The sequence below is a fragment of the Mauremys reevesii genome, linkage group 2, assembly GCF_016161935.1.
Source record: "Mauremys reevesii isolate NIE-2019 linkage group 2, ASM1616193v1, whole genome shotgun sequence".
Taxonomy (NCBI): Eukaryota; Metazoa; Chordata; order Testudines; family Geoemydidae; genus Mauremys; species Mauremys reevesii.
In genome coordinates this window covers 212,298,251-212,320,967 of record NC_052624.1, presented here as the reverse complement: position 1 = coordinate 212,320,967, position 22,717 = coordinate 212,298,251, and the positions used below count along the sequence as shown (strand labels likewise).

The following is a 22,717-nucleotide window of genomic DNA, read 5'->3' as shown; positions in this document are numbered from 1 at the left end:
ACAAAGTGAAATAAACTGCAAAGTTATCACTGATTTCAATAGGAATACATTATAGGATGAGCTGGTAGTGACCTCTATATTTAAGCTACTCTTACTTTCCATTATAAAAATATATTGTGATTTTAAAATTTTTCCTCTTATTATTATTACTGAGAAACTGACAACTACATTGTTTGCAGCAGACCTTTCAAATTTGGCAGGGAGAAAACCCCAAGGCTAGATGAGAGACTTTCATTGTCTAATTAATTTCTATTCAGGTTCAGCTCAGTTATAAACTGTTAGGCACTAACATTTCCCCCCTTTTGCATTTAAGTCTAAAGAAAATTTGGGCAGTTTAGCAAAATAACATGCAACTAAACATGAACATTCTAAAGAGCTGGGCCCTTGCTGCCACCAAAGCATGCACTGGGAATGCCTGGCAGCCGCCAAAGCACAGGGAAGTAGGGAGAACACCTGGTATAGGCTCCCCTCTGCCAAATTCCCCACTGCATGCTCCAGACCCAGCACATGTCCCTAGCAGCCCTTCTCGTGGCACAGAAAGGGGAAGGTGCCACTCACTTTCCAGGAAGTGTGAGAAAAATTTGGGCTAGGCTCCCCATTACCACCCTTGGGATCCAGGGCATATAATCAACAGTACATTCGTGGGGAAAAGTATTTTCCTTTTGTAGTTTAAGTAGTAGAATTCTGTGCTGCAGAGATAAAAATCCAAGGTTCACCTGCTGATGATACTTGAGGGGACTTGGGCAGTTTCAATTGCACATAAAAGAATTTGTTTTTATATTTTTCTAAAAAGGAAATGACAAAAAAGCCTCTTTTTAAAAAGAGAGTTATTTAAATTGCAAAATCAAACACTCAGAAGTTAAGAGAGGCCAGATTCATGGTTACCTGTGCAAACTTATTTTGACCCCTTTGTGCATATGTGTTATGATATAGTTTTTAAAGACATGATCTCATACTATTTTTTCCCATAAGACTCCAGCCTCCTTCAGTGACTAGACTGAATGCACAAGGAACTAGAATTAAGGATTCCTGGGTGACCATAACACTGACATTTTCTAACTTTCGAGTGTTTGACTTCACAGAATGTATGTTCTTTTAATGTAGTTTTTTTAATGTAACATATTATAAATCCTCAAAGGACAAACAATCAGATCAGACCAGATAATCTCATGTGACTAAAACTGATTTAGCACCATGTTTTTTCCTAGCAGCTAATATTCATTAGGACCAGCCAGCTAGACATTGACTGGGCAAGGTCCCATACTCATGAAATTATTTGAATTGTCTTTGGCAATACAGGGATGTGATGAATACAAAACTGTCTCTTTGGAATATACATTGCTGTGTAATGTCTTTTAGAAATGAAGAGACAATATTGTTGCTGACTTTCCTATATGCTTTGTTTAAAATGTATCTGTTACCTGTTAGGATGAAACATTTTCAAATTATTTAAATGGTTATTTATTGCTTTATTTAGGTTTTGAAATCTTTCTTGTTTTGAAATGTGAATCTGCCCCAGGCTCTGATTCTGTTCCATGGTCTGGAATAGAGGATTCCTTCCACTCCCTGGGTACTCAGGTGCTCACATCATTATTCAGGCTGGATGCTGGGAAGAGGATGTTACTCACAGAGAGTAAAGACAGTCTTACCTGACATTTGATGCAGTTTTTCCAGTTTCCACATCAGTGGCTGTATATATTCCAACCATGTAATTAGACATGGCAGCTATTGATAAGCTTCTTGGCAGAAAAAAGCTCCTTGAAGATGGACTAAAGCATGGTGGTTCTATCACATTTTTTACACTTATTGTTAGCGGTGTTCCCATAACTTGATACTGAGTAGCAACTGAATGGTGGAATGCAGCTTTGTTTCTAACACCAAAACTCAGTGGATAACTTTGCATGTATTCATAATTCAGCGGCTAAAAATGTTAGAAACAAAGAAATAGGAACTTAGTCAAATCCATAAACTCTCAGTTCATTCATTAATTTTAGATGAATGAACACACACCCACCCCTCTATTCCCAGTAGATTCTCTCTTACTGCCATTAGAAAGGGATGTCCTTTGACTGGACAGCAGGGAACAAGAGAAGTCCAAAACAGATGCATGACAGGGATGGGGGCTGCCCCCGTCTTTGGTTCTCTGCAAAGGTGGTTGGGGCCAGCTGATTCACTGCTGCGGGGCCTCTTTTGTCTATTGAAGCAAGCCCAGGATTTTTGAAAGCCACGTACTCTTCAGCTTGGAAGGTATTCTGAGAGTCAGGGCTGTCTGGGGGAGATCTGCGAAAGGTACTACAGCTAGGAAGCCATTAAAGTTAAAGCTGAGCAGGATCCCAGGACCAGATGCTTGTCCCGCTGAACTCAAATTACACCAGAATGCAGCCCAGAGTAAATCTTAGGAACCCAACAGGGGAGACACAATCCCAGCTGCAGCACTCCAAAGATGTCAACAGGAGCAGCCAGGCTGCTTGCCTCATCGCTGCCAGCTTGCTCCAGCTCCATGACAGTAGAACCCTTACACTGTGAAGGAGGGAGTTGGCGTGTACCTGACCTGTAAAGCTCCTACATTTTATGAGATTGGGGGTTCTGATCCAGCAGACTTGGTAGGGGCAGGAACCCCTCTTCAAGTCTCTTTCTGCAGCTGATATTTTTTCTTTAGCCTCCTTGCTCTTCTAGTTCCTTCTATCCTACTTTTCCAAGCCTCTGGTCGGTCTTTTATGTGCCACAAAAGAGAGATTTATGTGGCTGCTTTACAAAAGAGGAGGATTATGTGACTATTTGCATAGTCACATAATCACATAGTACATGGGGCTTTGCTCAGAAAACTATTATCACTCTAAATTTAGTTTTCTAATTCTAAAAACAAATTAACAAAATATTTATGCTCCTATAGATATATCATATGCTTTAAGACAAAGCACATATAACTATTAATGGGGGAACCTAAAGAAAAAAATCCATATTCAAACTATTGTGCTTAATCAAAGTTACATTAAGCTGAAAAAAGCCAAGAAATATAAAGTTAAAATTGACATCCCCTTTTTTACTCTTTGTTTTTGCCACAGTGGCAGGAAGGAATGTTAGCCTTAACTTTTATTTTCTTTGCTCTTGCCAATGTGTACTGCTATATGAATAGTATATAGTAGCTATGTAAACCACAGCTCTGGTAAGGAACATGAATAGGGGCATCAAAAGCAAACTGTAAAGACAAGGAGAACACAGTCATTGGCACTATAGGGAGTGTCCTGATGAGAGGCTCTCTCATGGAGGCATACCATGCACATCCCTTGTGTGAGATGGTGGGAATGGGAAGCAAGCTTTGAAACAAAGGGTTCCCACCACATGCAAAAGCTATATAAGGCAGGGGAGTGACATCATCATGGTTCTTCATTGACTCCTCACCCAGGAAGACTCCTGGAAACACCTGAGGAACAAAGACTGAACTGGGGGCAGTGCTGGACCCAGGCTAAAGGGATCTTTAGCTGGTGAATGGAACACCCTGGGGATTCCAAGCTGTAAGCAAGTGCAGCTTGCCCCTTAAGATTCTGCAGCCTGCTGGTATCCTCACTTAGGGTGATGATACAAGCCAAGAAATATAAAGTCAGTCAGTCAGTGTGAGATGGTTGTGAGGCCATAGCCCCTTCCTCAGCTAGGGGAAAGAAAGTATCCATCTCTACTCTCAGCATAGGATTCTCTTGCAACTTATACACAGGGAGTGCATGATTTGGGATTCCTTTGCATTTTACACACACCAGAATCTGGCCCTTAATGATATGGAAATGTCATTTTAAAATCTGTGAATTATAATACTTAGACATCCTTACCTTAATAACCCTCAGAATACCCTCATTAGTTGCTGGATCTGTTATGAATTCAAAGCAGTTGTCTTCATTGCCAGATATAAAGAAAAATTCTGCCAACCAATTGTCCGAAAACTGTTCATCAGCATCCAGAACTTGTATCCGTAGCAGTTCTGAACTGAGTGAATTTTCCACAATAGTTGCTGAATACTAGAATGACAGATGCACACTCTGTTAACAAGCACTGAAAAGATATTTTGTAATGAAGAAGCACTACAGAGAAGCATATGTTAGTTTTACATTTCTGAAATATGTTATCTTCACAATCAATACTAGTTGTGAAAATATCATGTGCCCCACATAAGGTGTGGTTCTGATTGCTGATTCAAATGTGTGTATTGCCTCAGATGTCTGTGAAATCATCCTGGATGAAGTCAATGGGTGTTTTCCATGAATAAGGACTGAAAAAATCCTGCGCATGGACTACATAATTTGTCCCCCACTTCATACGCATGAACAATACCCTAGCTGGTTTCATGAGATGCAAAAGGAACCTGTGCATTTGCCATCAGAATTGTGCGTGTAGACCAGAGGTGCTGACTTTTGTTTTTGCTAGTGGATGCTTTTGAAGAGGTGTGTGTGTTTGGGGGGGGGGGCACTCTGCAAGGGGGGGGGGCTATTTTCAGCATATTTATACACTTCTTTCATATTCTAGTTATTGAATGTGTCTATCATTGGTATCTTTACTATTTTAACAAAGATTCAACTGTTATGAACTACATAATTACATTATCATGACTTACCATATATTAAGATCATGGCAATCACCTACAAGCTGTCTTCACTAACAGTTTAAAGACATTATGTCTTACTATAGCTTTCTGGATGAAACTGTCAGGAATCTTAATTATATCTAGGTTCCCTGGTATTATTTTGATACACGTTAAGGACAGCTACATTATTCTGTTGTCTCTGATCCATTGATGCCTGGAGATAATTTTTAAGTCTTCTGAAGCAGGAGAATGAGCATTCCACAGTTCAGGATTATACAGGCACAGTGAGAAGGATTCTTATGAATTTGCAGTACTCTGGAAACAGTGCTTCCAAAGTACTGCAAATGACTCCAAGATCTCTTTCTTGATGGGTAACAGGTAATTTAGGCAACATCCTTTTGTATGTACAGTTGGGATTATATTTTGCCATGTGCATTACTTTGCATCTATCATTGAATTTCATCTGCCATTTTGTTGCCAAGTCACCCAGTTTTGTGAGATCCCTTTGTAACTCTTTGCAGTCTGCTTTGAACTTAACTATCTTCAATAATTTTGTATCATCTGCAAACTTTGCCACCTCACTGTTTACCCCTTTTTGCAGATCATTTATGAATATGTTGAACAGCACTGATCCCAGACCAGTACAAGCCCCTGGGGGGAGAAGGGATAACCTCTATTTACTTCTCTCCATTCTGAAAATGGACCATTTATTCCTACCCTTTGTTTCCTATCTTTTAACTGGAGTGCCTGGGAATGCTTTCAGGATCATCTAATGATCCTTAATTTAATTTAATTTAATTTAATGACAAGCCTTTTGTTATCTTAATCACCCTGCCTCTGTTTATAAACAAACTCCCTGCCCCAAGGGCAGAAGTTGTTAGCAGCACAGAACTCATCACATTCCATACTCAAGCTCAGACTCCTGGGTGCTGAGCAGCCACTCTTTTTTCACTCTGGGTGCTTGACCCCAGAGCACCCATGGAGTCAGTGCCTATGCTGTAGACCATGGGCCAGGTTGTGGAATGCTTACCTATGTTGGTGAGCATTAGGACTATTCATAGGAGAAAGTTCTCCTGAGAATGAGTAAGGGCTCCACTGATTATCTCTGTGATGTTAGGCATAGAAATGTTAGTGATGTTATTTTTGATGGGGAAAAAAAAAACTTACTGAACTCTGTGAAAGAGTTGGGAAATTATCGTTGACATCAAGAACTTTAATAGCACAATTACAAAGGGAGGAGATTCCATCTGCAGCTCCATCGCGGTCTGAGGCTTTCACAACAAGAGAGTAGCTGCTATGTTGCTAAATTGGAAAAAAAATGAACACATTATTTACAAGTTAAAACATAATGAATATTAATTTCTTGCTGCTCTTTTCAAATACACCAATTTGTTATAGATACACATATTTGCTATAATACAGTAAAAAACCCATAATGTATCTATTATAACAAAATAAAGCCTTTTCAATCTTCTATTTCACTTTTGTAACACTAAATACATTATTCTCTCTCCCCCCTCTCTCTCACACACACATTCTTTCAGACTGAATATTAACATATTGAAGCTTTTACCTCTCTGTCAAGATAATTTGCTATGTGAACTTCTCCAGTATGTTTATTTAGAATAAACATTGATGCACCTGCAGGTTCCTGACTCTCTATCTTGTAGGCAATTTTGGAATTCAAGTGATTTGGTTCATCTGCATCCATGGCAATTATTTTCATCACCAGAGTATCTAGGAATTAAGACAATATCACTTAAATTGGCATAAGAGCCCTATTTTGTTAATTTAAACTACTCAGCAAGACAAGCAGTCATCAAAACACAATAATTATATTACCTATAAGGAGCTATGTTTAATTTCATTTACTAAGAAAATAATAGAAAGTACTTAATTTAGTAAAAGGATGGCTGTACTTATTCCAAGTGAAATCTATAGGTTTGTGATCATGAACATCATTTACACTCCATGGAAGTGGTTATCATGATGTGATAAGCAGGGGTTTGGAAACCGATATCATCAGTGAATTTTTAAAAAGGTAAAATCAGGATTGTAACTATTTATGATTTTTCCCACATTAAGTGATTTTTATTTAAAGATGAAGATATATGTTGGCAACTCTAGTATTTTGAAATGCCAGCAAACAATAAATTAAGTATTGTGTTGTTTGTTAAAGATGATATACTGCACATATAATCACACTATATTTTTAAAATTGTATTCTGATCTCACATATATATGTAGGCTGCATAAACATCCATTTAAGTTTAGAATAACATAGTAACAACAAATTAAAAGTTTGTTTTAATGAAATCATGAAAATCAGACTTCATGCTGGGGTTTTTGGAGAACGTCTTCATATTCAGTAGTTTATGTTGATGCCTTCCTGGAATTTTGTATATTCATTATACTTTGCAGTATTAAGTACACCAAAACCTGCTTCCATATTTCAGTCTATCAAATGAGTTAATTTTATTCACAAGGCTTTAAACTGGACAGCTGTGTTATAAGTTTCCATGGTTAAAATTTTGCCTTTAATGTCAATGGTTAAAGTAGATGAACTTTGAAATTCTATGACCTGAGTTATGCAGGAAGTCAGACTAAATGATCACAATGGTTCATTTGGGCCTTTAAAAATATGAATACATGACAATAAGTAGGGGGAGTTCACTAATTTTTTGGCTGTATGTTATCATGGATGTTGATATCACATGGTTAAACAAATTGCATCATTTTGTGCAAAGAGACAAGACAGGAGGAAAAGAATTGGGGCATTTGAAAGGAATTCACGTCCCTAAGCAGGCCTATAGCACATAGTGTGGAGCTGTGAAGGGGAACAACCACTTTGCTCTCAACCATCCTCTCCACCCACTTAAGGATTGCCAGGAGGGGAAAGGGAACTGACAGAGCCATTAGGTGTCCCCTAGTTTCCTGCTTCGTGCATGGTACAGATATGGCAATATGTCCCTTTTTCATAGGAGGAGAGAGAATGCTGGAAGAAGCAGACTCTCCCACTTTCATTTATTGACTTCCAGGGCTTGACTTCACTGCAAAATTGCCTTGTATTGGAATATGACTTGTGAAGAGTTGAGCTAACTAAATGATGCTTCCCATAACATTGGGATCAATATAGACAAGGACAAGTTGTGGTCAACATTGTATCAGCTACTTATGGCTAAACCTGGTCACAGTAAGCAATTACTTTTTAAAAAATGCTCTCTTAAAAAAGCATTACAAATTAAGGGCATGTGAAGTAACTTGCAGGATTAGGGCCTAACAGAAAAACAGTTCAGAATTCTTCTAATATAAAAGTTGGACACTGCCAAATATAAGTGTCCTTAATTTAAATAGCAGTAAGTGGTTTTCATCAGTTTTGTTTTAAGTCACAGTATTGGCTATCACAAAGTCAGGGCTTTGAACCTTCAAATGTATAGTCATGTGAGTAATCTTTATAGTCCCATTCAGTTCAATGATACTGCTGATGTGTACAAAGATTATTCACATGAGTAAAGTCAGTAGGAATTCTCTTGGTAGTAAGCCCTGTACTTAGTAGAAAGGGTTTGCCGTATTAGGATGTTACTTTGCAGTTGCCGTCAGCCACATTTTTAGTTATACAAACACATATTTTCAGATCAAGACACATGGGGAAAATTGTATTATTTATAAATATATTTGCCCTCACAAACAAGTAACCAAACTTAAAAAGAAAAAAAAGAACCGATTTGCCTAAAAAATTCTAAATGCGACAAGAATTTGTTAGAAAACATTATGAGCAGCTGAAAAAAGGTGTGGCAATTGTCTTGCAGTCTCCACTATTGCTAAGGCTACTGACAATTGCTGTAATATGTGCACAAAATAGTTACTTACTCTCCATAGAGCTCTCTTCAATAGATCCCATATACATTGCTTGTGAAAATATTGGCGCATTGTCATTTATATCCAGAACTCTGACTCGAAGGTCCAGAGGCGGTTCTAAATCTCTACCAGTAAGTGCATGTTTAGCAAAGCAGTGAATCTGGATAAAGAGGGTTACAAATATATATAGTTTAAAAGAAGAAGAAGAAACAAACTCAAATTTTGAAAATAATTATTAATTGAAATGTCGCTTCCCTCTCTGTCAGCATTCATCAAAAGATGGTATGAAGTAAAAAGGAAAGGAGAATATACTGTGCTAATAAATGGATTGTACAACACTTACAACAAATTCTGGGGTCACCTCTCGATCAACTATTGATGTTATATTAATTTCTCCAGTTCTTGGATTAACAACAAAGATCCCATAAGGTTGCTTATCAATCCCTATTCCAGAGATGCTGTATACAACTGGTTGGTTTTCTTCGCAATCTGATCGAATCTACAACAATAAACAAATGGAAAATATTATGTTTATCACAGTTTACTGAGAACACAAGTGATGGCATCTCCCCTCACAAAGCCTTACAGAATTTTCAGTTACTCTCCTCATGGGCCCCGCAGACTGCATAATGTCTGAATTCTCTTTAACATGGTGGGCTGGATGTAGCCCCTTAGGGTATGTCTACACTACAAGACTATTTCGAATCAACTTAAGTCGAATTTGTGGAATCGACCTTATGAAGTCGAATTTGTGTATCCACACTAAATACACTAATTCGACTGTGTGAGTCCACAGTAACGGGGCCAGCGTCGACTTTGGAAGCGGTGCACTGTGGGAAGCTATCCCACAGTTCCCGCAGTCCCCGCTGCCCATTGGAATGCTGGGTAGAGCCCCCAATGCCTGCTGGGGGAAAAAATGTGTTGAGGGTGGTTTTGGGTAACTGTCATCATTGAACCGTCAATCACACCCTCCCTCCCTCCCTGAAAGTGCCTGCGGGCAATCTGTTCGTGCACTTTTCTGCTCAGTGACAGCGCGGGCGCCACAGCACTGCGAGCACGGAGCCCGCTGCAGTTATGGCCGTTGTCAACTCCTCACACCTTATCGTCCACCTCTTCCACAGTCAGCTGCTGAGAAATCGGGCTACTTTTCAATGGTGCTGCGAGCACTGGTGGACCACGGGGGACGTTTTACCAACATCAACGTCGGGTGGCCAGGCAAAGTTCATGACGCGCGTGTTTTCAGGAACTCTGCTCTGTTTAGATGCCTGCAGGAAGGTAGTTTCTTCCCGGACCACAAAATAACTCTTGGGGATGTGCAGATGCCTATAGTGATTCTCGGGGACACAGCCTACCCGCTAATGCCCTGCCTCGTGAAGCCCTATGCAGGCGCCTTGCACAGCGACAAGGAACTCTTCAAGTACCAGCGAGCAGCGAGCAGCGTGACCTGTGACTGTTCAGTTTCTTTACAGAGAAGCTGAAGCTGCCACTGTTTCTTTACCAAGTGACTGTTGACTAGCATCTGCAGTTACATACCCCGTCCACCCCGCTTCCCCCACTTCCAACACATGTTTAAAAATAAAATACATGTTCCACTGTAACTTTACAAAGGTTTCTTTATTGATGACTTTGCGTTAAAGGGTTGAAACTGGGACGCAGACTGTGCTGGGTAGGGTGTGCGGTGATGTAAAGACCGCCTGTAAACTCGAGGAATGACAGGCTCCTGCTCCCAGAGCAGTCTGCAGTGCCGGACTGGTTGTTTCAACGGAGCCTGCCATCCCTCCTTTTTGGGACTCTGTGTGTGGGGGCTAAGTGGCCTTGCTGCCGGTGCTGCTGAGCTCGCCCCGATGTCCAACCATGAAATGTGATTCAAACTGTCCAGACAGGAAAAGGAATTCAAATTTTCCCGGGGCTTTTCCTGTGTGGCTGGTCAGAACATCCAAGCTCGGACTGCTGTCCAGAGCGTCAACAGAGTGGTGCACTGTGGGATAGCTCCTGGAGCTACTAAGTTCGATTTGCATCCACACCTAGCCTAATTCGACATAGCCATGTCGAATTTAGCGCTACTCCCCTCGTCGGGGAGGAGTACAGAATTCGAACTAAAGAGCCCTCTATGTCGAATTAAATGGCTTCCTGGTGTGGATGGGTACACGGTTAATTCGAATTAATGCTGCTAAATTCGAATTAAAGTCCTAGTGTAGACCAGGCCTTAGAGAGCTTTCTAGTGCTGCTCTTTCAGGATATATCTACACTTCAGTTAAACACCCATGGCTGGCCTGTATCAGATTACTCAGACTTGCGGGGCTTGGGCTGTGGGGCTACAGAGTGCAGTGTAGACATTTGGGCTTGGGCTGGAGCCTGGGATCTGGGACCCTCCTGCTTTTCTGCCCCATTGCTTCCCTGCAGACTAGTCAGACACTATCCCAATCCTTGCTCTCAGGGATTCCTCAAAGTGGGTGGGGAAAGAGAGCGCCATTATGAAGTGATAGTGTAGCTGGCATCAGACAGAATGTATGCTGCCCTTCCCAAAAAATGGAGCAGCATTCATGCTCCACTTGTGCTCTAGGAGGCCTCTGTACTGCCACAAGAACACTCAGTACCACAGTCTAGTCCACAACTTTCTGATCTTATGTGGGTATGGTAATCTCAGTAGAACCAGCAGCTCTAGAGCTCCTTCCCTCTTATATTTCCAGGTCTCCACCAGTTAGCTCAGTTAGGTCTCTAGCTTCATCAGTTTTTCTTTGCAACATACTTTCTAATCAATAAACGACACTTACTTTGGCAATTGGATTTCTCCTTGAATTATCTTCTCCCTCCCTACAAGCTGCAGCAAATTTAATCCATTCCCGTTTTTGTCTTCTGAAGGTTTTCCATCGTGCCACACCATTTTCATTCCATTCTTTCACCTTAGGTAGATGACAAGCAGTCTGAATACAGTTGTAACGAATATAGACTGGTAGGATTTTAACAGTGTAAAGTATGGAAGACAGTAGATAGTAAACAGTATGAACATTAGTATAGACTAATGATCTGTTTATAAAGTTTATAGTCCCAGAGCCTAAGCCTGCACATCCTTACTCTTGCAAGTTCTTGCTCATGTGAGTAGTCCGCTGGCTTCAATAAAATTAGGAGTTTGCAGGACCATATCTCTTTCCTTAGCAGGTCAACATTTAAGTATTTTTTTCAGGTTTTATGGTCCAAAAATATCTTAGCTTACAAAAGCCTTTCAATTCTCTATTTCATTTTTAATGATAGTTACATTTTCATTGCTCAGAAAATCTGCTCTTTAATAACTATTTTTATAAATATATTACCTCTACATGAAATCCAATGCTGAAATCCAAGAATACCTGCAAATACAGTAATACAGTTAGTCGAATACAAAGGTTGGGTATCTTTCACTGACAAATCTAAGAAAAATGAACTGAGCCATATTTGGCGCTCAATCTGTGTGTTCCACACAAGGAGTTCTGCATGTGAAATGAGTAGATATATCCTGAAAAGAGCTGTGCATAGATGATGAAATTCCTTTTGTCTATAAAAAGCCTGAGTAATCTGGCTTTAAGTGGGTAAACTGTGGGACTGAGAAAGCAAAACCCAGTCTCTACATGCCATTAGGGCACAGGGCTGCAGCAATGCCCCATGCCTCATGTGCTACCCTAGCACACCATGACACTTTGTGAGGAGGCTGCTGAATTGCTTGGGCATTCCCTTGACACATGACCTCTCTCCAGCCTGCTACCATCACTGCTTTCTGTGCCTTTTCTGTACAGATTCAATGTGGAGCTTAAATGGTATGGAGGGCTTTGTGTTAGTCCTCACATCAGTGTGACTTTTACCCAGATTTCTTTTCAAGTTTGGACTAAAGGAGCAATTTCACAATAGCTAACTTATGATCATGTGTTGAATGGTTTGATCACAAATAGTAATATTTTTAGAATGTAAACACTCCAGTTAAGAACTGTGATGTAGCCACAGAAGCTATTCACCCAATGGCCCAACACTGCTCCCATTTCAGTCAATGGGAGATTTGCCATTTACTTCAGCTGGAACGGAAACTTCAGTGGGGCTATTTGCCTGGATAAGGTGAGCATAATTTTGTCCTAATGCTACGAACAATGTTCTGGACTTAGTTTTTTTGTTGAAAAAAATAATCAAAGGAACACAAAGCCAAGAGGAACAAAGAAATTAAATTGATCTGAAGAAGGAGTGCTAGTGCTATCATTTCTATCAGAGAATAATAAGAAAAAGCAAAGGACAGTTTATTCCATCCTTCAAGGGGGAACTCCTCAACAAAGGCTCTTTCTGTAAAAAAAATTAAGAGCCGAGTATGGCTTATTTCCTGTATGGGAAATGAATCCCTTCAATAGATCATGGTGGTTTTTGCAGGGAACAGGAGGAGTTGCACAAGTTCTTCCTTTTCTTCCCTTAACTATGGAAGATGTTCTGATAAAATAGAAAGCAAAGGTCAAGCATTTCACCGATTTAAACCCTCTATTACATCATTGACATCTATGGGTAATATAGGGCATAAATCATTATGGCACTTGCCTGATATACTAAGCCTCCCTCCTCCCGATGGATCAATTTGCATTCCCCAGCCTTAAATCCACCACACATATAAAACATATAATACAACAATTAATATTTTCCATTTCTTTATGTCTTTATTTCAGTCCTTTACCTAACTTAATCACTCACCAATGTTTATATATTAAAATAATTTGGGGTTTATATAATCTAAACAATGACTGCTCCGTCAAATGTCAAATATATATCAAAATACTTTTTACACATTGTGTAGGTTAGACATAACATTTCTTCTACAAACAGGACAATACCAGCTTTTTAGTATCAGATTCTAAAATAAAAAAAGTTTTCAACATTGTAATAACTGACTTATAAATAGGCATGAATGGAGTTGTCTAGTGACCTAGACTCGGTAAAATGGGCTGCTAAGAAATATGATAAATAAACTTTAGTTTGCAATAAAAACAAGGAGTTGACAATCTTAAATTTCTCAATAATTCATCACGTTTTAGATGTTTGTCATAACAGGGGTGGTGTGAACTACAGTATTGGTAAAAAACGCAGGACTGAATAATGGCAACCCGTGTTCAAGTCCTGGCATTACTACTGTCTTGTATGACTTTGAACAAGTCACTTATGGTTCCATCTTGCCTGGGTCCACATTAAGGTTGTGAGAAAGAAGTGCTGAGCCATCATGAGAGCTGCTAAAGATACTGGGCCTAATTGCTATTGAAGTTAGCTGAGCAAATAGTACAAAACTGGGCTGTTAGGGCCAGATCCTACCTCCACTGAAGTCAGAGACATCTATTGATTTCACTGGAAGTGAAAGCGAGTCCTTTAAAGGCTGCCAACAATTTTATATTTAGAAAAAAATATGAAAATCTGTTCCCCCTCTACTTACCTTCTAAGACCCTGAGTTCAAGGATCAGAGTTTTCCTTGTAAGAACTGATCACAACACAAACATCTAAAACTGAGTATTGTGTTCTGCTTTAGCATTACTGATGTCTTCAACTCCTGATGCTGTGGCACAGAATCCTAAGCTTTATCCTTGGCAGGTAAGTGAAGGATAAACTATTTTTCAAACATTTTATTAGAAAATATAATTCATATTTCATAAATGTCTGTTCATAATTTAGAATCCTAATGTATTTTTAAATTTAAAAATTTAAACCTTCTTTAAATGTGCATAAACAAAATTAAATAAAAAATATCTCATCTGATCTGATTCTGTCAGAGTGGGTTTCTCAAAGAGAGGACTACAAGACAAGGTTATTATAAGAGAGATTTATTGGTATAAAGGCTGCAATTGTTCTTACTAGATTCATTCCAAAGTTCATACCTAGGCCAATATACTGGCTTGGTTTAAGTATAGGGGGATATGCTCTGTGCCACTCTTCATATCATAGACTCATAGAATATCAGGGTTGGAAGTGACCTCAGGAGGTCATCTAGTCCAACCCCCTGCTCAAAGTAGGACCAATTCCCAACTAAATCATCCCAGCCAGGGCTTTGTCAAGCCTGACCTTAAAAACCTCTAAGGAAGGAGATTCCACCACCTCCCTAGGTAACCAGGGACAGTTCTAGACATTTCGCTGCCCCAAGCACGGCGGCACGCCGCGGGGGGCACTCTGCCAGTCGCCGGTCCTGTGGCTCTGGTGGACCTCCCGCAGGCGTGCCTGCGGGAGGGTCCGCTGGTCCTGCGGCTCCACCGAAGCCGCAGGACCAGCGGACCCTCCGCAGGCACACCTGCGGGAAGTCCACCGGAGCCGCGGGACCAGCGGACCCTCCACAGGCATGCTTGCAGGAGGTCCACCAAAGCGGCGGGACCAGCGAACCCTCTGCAGGCATGCTGCCGAAGGCAACCTGCCTGCTGCCCTCCCGGCGACCGGCAGAGCACCCCCCGCAGCATGCCGCCTCAAGCACGCGCTTGGTGGGCTGGGGCCTAGAACCGCCCCTGTAGGTAACCCATTCCAGTGCTTCACCATCCTCCTAGTGAAAAAGTTTTTCCTACTATCTAACCATATGAGAAATTCTTACTTATATGGATGTTTCCATTGAAGTAAAAAAGATTAAGCTCTGGATGGAAAGCCCAGGGAAGTAAATGGAAAGATTCCCATGGAGTTTAGTGGGCTTTGGATCAAGCCCTTACTGAGTAAGAAAATACTCATGTGAGTAAAGATTGCAGGCTCAGATCCAATGTGACGTTGCTTTAAGTGAGAAAAAGCTCAGGAGGAAAGAGCCATTTTTTAAAATAAAATTTGAAATACAATTTAGTTTAGTTAACTGTACACTTAAATATAGTATACAAGTGCAATTTGTACAGTACAGTTATCAGTTCACAGTGTCAGTTATGGATTTAGGCCCTGATCCTGCATCTTTTTCATGAACAAGGACTTCTAATGTGAGTGTTACAGGATCAGAGCCCAATTTCCATTTGGCATTGAAAAGGCCCACCAATGTGAGTGGCTCGATGGAGTTGTGGACCTTCTCTTTTCTCACCATCCTGGGCTATCTTTTATAGCCTTCTCTTCCCTGAAGCCCTGCTACCAAGCCCATCTCTCAGTGTACATATGTACTACTGTGCAGTAAGTCACCACAGTTTCATTTGCTCTGCATTTTAAAGAAATGGATTTTATGCCAAGTGTTGTGGAAGATAAAAAATAGTAGTTGTCACAGAAGTTACTATGTAGCCCATGGTAATTTCAACTCATGCATCCTTCCTGTAAACATTTTTCTCCAACAATTTACTGAATGAGTGTATTGTCAGAAGCTGGTCACTTAATACCGCTTGCTTTATTATTTTTTTTTAAATCACTTTTCTCCACTGGCAATGAGGTTCACAAATGGCACATTTGCTCCCTGGACTCTAATTGGCCATATTATGAACTATTTATGCATGTTGGGGCCAGTTACAAAAGTAGTAGGACTGCAAGGAATCCCACTGAAATCAGTGGGACTGCCTGTGTGACCGCGTACCACTGAGTAAGGAAAAGGGCATGAGGAAAAACCCTGCCAAACATGACATTGATTCAGTGCCTATTAGGAGTTGCTTCCTTTGACAGAGCTCCTGTGCAGCCCCTTTGGGAATTAAAATGGAACCCTAAGAGACAGTGCTGGTAGCCTCACTGCTTCCCCTTCCTTAGGATGAAATCACCTCTGGCATGCAAGCAACCTTGTTGGCCCAGAAAGGTGTACAAGAGTTAGTGAATCTTGTCCAGTGTCTGTATTAATTGGTGTATATTATAAGACACAACACTGTAACTTATATTCCATATGTTCACATACTCTAAGCTATTCATTAGAATTCCTTTCTTCAAAATGCATAATCACAGGGTTGTGTTAAGGATACAGTATTACCACTGCACAATAGTTGTGCTACCAAATAAATCTTAAGTATTAATTTTTAAGGTTATGAATATTCATAAAATCTTTATTTTCAGCCTTGCCTGACCTGTAGATAACACAGCTGGCAAGCCATGACGGATACAAGTTTTACACTTGAGATTTTTCCTTTGCTCTTGGGCCCCCAACTAGTTGGGAATGTTCTGAACGTGCAGCTCGGAACTGTTGGGGGAGGAGAAGGATTTCACGCAACTATACTCCATATTCACAGTTTGGGAATGGGAAGATTAGCTTCACCACTGTCCTCTAGTGGCTGCTCAACAGAAGAAAAAAAGCCCTGAAACTACTTGTAGGTAATGGAGGATCTCCTACTTAGGAGATGTTTATTTTTTGAGTCAAGAGTCCTCATGCTACAAGTCCACATTGAGCTTATGAATGTGAAGTCTGTATATAATATAATAATAATGATGCTCTCTTATATAGCACTTTTCATCAGTAGATCTCAAAGTACTTCACAGTCTTTAGTATATTTATCCTCACAGTATATTTATCCTGGGAGGTAGGGAAGTGCTATTATTACCATTTTACAGATAGGGACCTCAGGCACAGAGAGGCTAAATGACTTACCCAAGGTCACACAGGAAGTCTGTGGTGATATATCAATATTTGGTCTATTACACCAAACACCTACAGAGTTAAGTGCTGTAGTATCTATTCAGCCATTGTTTCGTTACATGTACAGCAACAGACACCACTGAAAGGGTACAAGGTGTGGGGAATTTTGGAGCAGGTAGGATGTTGATTAAAGGGGAAAACTTGATAGCTTTGCTGGAAGGCTCAGGGGTTGAGCCTTGGTTCCCTTCAGAGTGCCATCAAGATTTTTGTCCTTTCAAGATCATGAGCCTGTGTGAGACTTCCTGCTGAAGGGAAATCCATAGAAGAGCGAGTAGGTACTTGAGGGAGGTATTTGCTAGACTGGGGTGGGGGATGCGAGGCTGAAAAAAAATCATCTTTATTGGCACAATCTTAAACATGTTTATGTTTAGTCTGTCTCAAAGCTTTGCAATTCAGTTGGATAATATGAAAGACCTGTGCCACTGGCAGTGGAGAAAAATCTGCAATAACACCATTAAAGTCACTGGAGCTACTCCAGATTTATACTGACATAACTGGGAGCAGAATTTGGCCCTTAGCATTTATATAGTGCTTTGCATCTTCAAAGCAATGTACAGACATTAACTAATCACTAGCTGACTGCCAAGCAATATTATAATGTGCAATTATGGAATCCTCCCTGCTCCACCTACTCACATCCAAATGACTGAACATGCCCATAACTCCTTTTTTGCCCTGTTTCCCAACATCATTCCTAAAGGGCCTGATTCTATTCTCTTTGAAGTCAAGAGGAGTATTTGTTGATCTCGTTGGGAGGAGTATTGGGCACTCACACTCAATATATTAGTCATCCTTGTGCCACTGTGGTTATGTTTGTGTCAGGACTTTAGGTCATATACTGCACTCCTTACTCAGCCAAAACTCTCACTGAGTAAAGACCTGTGAGAACAAAGCCTTCCTTTCATGAATGTCTATTTACAGAGTTCTGTAACTCAACCATAAAAAAAAACCCAAACGAAACCAAACCACTGTATGCTAAATACTGAGCTATAGGGTTGAAGCTTAGGACTGAACTTTCCCCCTACATATTTAAACAACCCACATAGTATCGTCTAAATCAAAACAGAAAAGCTTATTTCTCATTGCCATTAGCTTACTCGTTGTCCTGTAATTAACAAATAGTTTCATTTTTAAGGGGAAACTTTGTACGATGACTTTTCTGGTAGTTGTTGTTGATGATGTTAACTTTAAAATGGCCAGATGCTTTCTGTGATATATTGGAAGCTGAAAGGTGATACTTATACATGCTATGTTTTCCCAACCCTGGTCCCACTGACGTTAATGGAAGTTACACTCCCCACTGCAATGAGAGCAGAATGAGGCCCAAAGTTTCATTCACTTTTAAACATTTGTATTCATGGAACTAAACACCTTAATAAGTTTGTCATCAGGATTTGTTCTCCTCTATCCCATAAATAATACAGGCCAAATCCCATAGAAATTCTGTGGGGTTCCATTTCTTAACTGACATTAACCATCTGAAAAATGAATGGAGAACTAACCCAAGTAAAGGCTCTAAGGACAATTGGTTTTCAAACTTGAATTTCGTAAGTTAGGTACTTAAATCCATATTTAGGCTCCTAAATAAAAATTTCCAGATTTCCAGTGGTGCTTACAACCCACAGCTTCCAATTCAGCACCTCTGAAAATCAATCCACTTTTATTTAGGAGACTAAATATAGATTTAAGTACTTAATGTTAGACACTTTGAAAACTTTGGCCTAAGTTCCTAAAGCCAAAGTCTTCCCTTAGATACATGTTGCAGCTTCCATTGGCGTTAGTGGGTGTTCTACAGGCATATCCATGGGGAGGGTTTGGCCCCTGCAGCATATTGTAATTATCCAACCAAATTATGAGTGGACAATGAAACCCATATCTTTGCAATTAGAAGAGAAAGTGAAGAAAATATATGGAAAAAAAGCGGCCAAGCAAGACAGGTGGTGAATTTAAGATTGTTATAAACTGACCATCACATGGTATCTGGAAGGAGATGAGTCATACTGAATCAAACATACAATTTCCACAAAACATGCCTGGGCAAGTACAACAAACAAAATCCAGTTCTACACCCTCTACTCATGCAAGTAATGACTTTGAAGTCATATGAGTAAGGGTTGCAGAATCAGCCCCACGAATGGGGACATGTGTACTAAAAATTTAATACTTGCAGAGCACAGTCTGTTTCTGGTAAAATAAGGTTTTCATTTCAGAACGCATTCAGAATACTACTGGGTGTATATTTCTATAGCATTTTTATTTAGCTTAATTTGTTAATAATATGCTAATCCACCATCAAATATACGCTCACATAGGTGTCTTTCATTAAAAAAAGAAAGAAAAAAAGAGATGGATAACCTAACCTCTAAATCAATGTGAGTTTTGGGTGAGTTGGCGAATTTTGGCTCCTGGCCCGTTCATCCAGGCCTGCTAGCGGCTTACCCTTTTTGTTTACCTGGAGCGTTCACAGGCACGGAGCTCCTCAGCTCCCAGTGTCCGCAGTTTGCCATTCCCAGCCAATGGGAGCTGCGGCAAGTGCCACTTCCCACAGGTCCCATTGGCTGGGAACGACAAACCACAGACACTGGGAGCTGAGGGGCTCTGTGCCTGTGAACGCTCCAGATAAACAAAATGACAATGTATTAGATATTCAATTCAATGATTCCATAGAGTTTAAAATCATCAAATTTTGGTGTAGACCCGTGTATAAGCTGACCCCTGCTCTTTGATGTGTCACTTTTTTACCAAAAATATTTGACTTATGAACGAGTATATATGGCAATCTCTCTACTTTTATGTGTACAAAAAAGCCTCTTTCTTAGCCATTTGGACTGAGACTGAATTAAAATAAGATCCCTGTAAATTCCAGCAATGAACATTTGACCAGTCCTTCTGTGACAAGAGAAAGACATATTCCACTGGCTGTACTTGATATCTCTGCATAATGACCATCCATACAGCTAACACCTGCCAAAATGCGGTTAGTGTTTATATAGGCTTTCACTTCTCCTGGTTGAAACTGAAATCCTGACTCAGTCACAAAACTATGGTAACATTTATGTATTTTTTAAAAAAAATTAAAGTGCTGCAGTGTTGAAAGAGATTATTTTTCTACAGTAAAATGTGCACTCGAATGGACGGTAATTTATAGTACAGTAATAGTTTATGTTCACTGAAGTTCCAAACATGAATACCTATTACCATGTGATTTAATAAACCTCATCTTACCTAATGCTGATAATGTTAAATAAAAGGCTAAAATTGTTATTATGACACACAGTATTCCAGACCTGGAAGAGACCTGTATGTTGCATTAAACAAGCAGAAACTAATCTGAATCATAACCTTGTCTGGTTTTTGCCAAGCCTTAAAATTATTTACTTGGCCGCTGCCCATGTTGATTAGTTCTACTTTACTGAATGCAAAGCTAAGAGCTAAGGTTTGCTTAATCTTTCCAAAATAAGCCCCAGTATTTTTTAATTCTATGTCAATAATCTGTTAGACATTGTTAGTAGTATTATTTTAAAAAGTTACTATAGGTGTACACTTCGTTGTATAGATTGTGTGAAACAAACTCCACAAAACAAACCATTGTACAGAGAATCTACTCTTGTTAGGTTTTAGGGCCTTATAAGTGTCTTTAATTCTAGAAAAGCAAGATAAACTTTGAAAAACAAATCCCAAACAATAAAACAGAATATGATGCCAGAACAGATAGTCACAGAATCCTCTGTGATCCTCTTTTATATCTCTCTGGTTTTAGTTAATTTCAGCTTCCTGATGCCTACACCTTATACAACTATTCTGCCTTACTACAAGCACTGCTTCCTTTTTTTTGCAATAATATAAACAAACACAGTAAGAGAACAACACCCCCAATGTAAGGATTTCTTTATTCTCTACTTTTATACACTAATGCTACTACGTTAATGTACCAAGCGGTGATGGTTCCTTGCAATATTAAAAAATGGGCCAAATCCTGCAATTGTTACTCAGTCAAAACCTCCACTGAATTTAATGAAATGGGAGGTGGAAATGGTTGCCTGAATAGACTATAGGGTTTGATCTATTGTGACGTAATCTTAGCCATTCTTTTTTAAAGAATGCTGGATTTTTCCCCATCAATACACTGGACAAATGAAAACAAACATACAACCTAATAATAATAATAATAATAATAATAATAATAATAATAAAGAAAGAAAGCTTGTTAAGACGTATTTATTATTATAAATAAGTCTTGCATCAATAATCAGAATGGTACAATGGGTACAGTTATACTCAAAAGAAATAATTCTGATAACATTAAAATTAAAGATGGGCTGTTTTTGCAGAAGCTTTTTAAAAGATTCAGTTGAAAACAAGCAATGGTTAGTTTCTAATGCACAATGTTTAAAATTGCCTTATTGATTAATAGGAGTTTCAATGTAGTTAAAAGTGGAGGCAGCAGTAAATGTAATCATCTGTAGAAAAGGACTTTGACATACATTAAAAGAGCTTACAAATATTGTTTTAAAATTCTACTTACCATTAAAATGAATAGAACCACAGTTGTTCTGAAGGGGAGCCAATCCATTGCATCTGATTACTCTTAGATACAAGTCCAAGTGAGTTGTGGTTACCCTGCTGTTCCCTTTCCCCCCCTCACTTTGGTGTCCGTGTAAAAAGACACTTACTAGATGTTCTTACACCCTTGCTCTGGAGGCGTTCTGCTTCCCTCTGAAGGAAGCACTGAAGATGGTGTATAACAGAGTCTGTTTCCCCACCCAAAAATCCTGGGTTGGTCTCAACTGAAATGCTTGACAACATCATTATTGCTCCCAGGTAAAAGCTTAGAGACACACCTTAATTCTTATTGCAACAAAACCCTTTGCTGGATACCAAAGAGACCATTTGAAAGAGAGAAGACAAGCTTTACTGGGAAGATACCGAGTGCATTAAAAGTTACAGCATGATAAATAATTAAAATGTTAAAAGATCACTTCAATGCAGTTAGAAGACTTCTCCTTACTGCCAGTAGACTAAAGGCACATAATTAAATTTAGGAATATTATTGTAAAGAGAATGAACTTTAACAACTGACTAGTGCATCTGAAAATACATATCCATTTCCTATAGAAGAGTAAAACCAGTATCTGTCTTCTGGGCCAGATGTAGCCCAGGCCCATCTACACTATATGTGCAATTAGGAAGAATAAACTAACTTGTCACAAGCAAGATCATACAATATTTTGATAAAAAAGCTTTCTTTATTGGGTTATAAAAACATCAGAAGTATCTAGGATAAGAAACCAAGCCCTTGTGATCCTATTAACTGCTGTGCTTTGACACTATCTTTTTTCCTGCCATGGGCCAACTCCTCCTTGGTGCTACCAACTGGAAGCAGAGATGCTGCAGAGTACATCCTCTGAAACAGGAATCCTACTGACCATGGTTAGCTCTCTCATGGCAGGCCAAGGAGATGTGGTGTGGAACTCAGTTGGGGCCGGACTCTGAGTAGCCCTTGCACAAGTGTATGAGGGAAGAAGGCCTCAAGGAGCTTTCCTCTCTTTACACCCAACTGAGGGTGGGCCAAAATTGCACTTGAGAATACAGAGAATGAAGAGACTTCACCCCCAGGTGCACAAGCCACCCCACAATGGACAGGAAGAAGGTGGGGTAATAGCCCCACCTTCTCCCCAAACCAGCCAATCTTCTAAGGAAGGTGCAATGGGTGTGCCCCTGTGCACTTGGGGAATTCTGGG

The 22,717-nt window shown here is 39.8% G+C and overlaps 1 protein-coding gene across 1 annotated transcript in view; it reads right to left on the bottom strand.

Annotated features, from left to right (window-relative positions):
- LOC120399586 (desmoglein-1-like) overlaps positions 1-21,659 on the bottom strand; it is a 41,077-nt gene extending 19,418 nt beyond the window's left edge. Inside the window, exons 1-9 of the mRNA XM_039527997.1 lie at positions 21,502-21,659; positions 11,743-11,778; positions 11,206-11,334; positions 8,775-8,930; positions 8,444-8,591; positions 6,147-6,310; positions 5,741-5,875; positions 3,825-4,010; positions 1,650-1,921 (exon numbers count right to left, since the gene is read on the bottom strand). Coding sequence (XP_039383931.1) covers positions 1,650-1,921; positions 3,825-4,010; positions 5,741-5,875; positions 6,147-6,310; positions 8,444-8,591; positions 8,775-8,930; positions 11,206-11,334; positions 11,743-11,778; positions 21,502-21,549 — 1,274 coding nt within the window. The 5' untranslated portion in view covers positions 21,550-21,659. The remainder of the gene's footprint in view (positions 1-1,649; positions 1,922-3,824; positions 4,011-5,740; positions 5,876-6,146; positions 6,311-8,443; positions 8,592-8,774; positions 8,931-11,205; positions 11,335-11,742; positions 11,779-21,501) is intronic.
- Between the last annotated feature and the right edge of the window lie 1,058 nt (positions 21,660-22,717).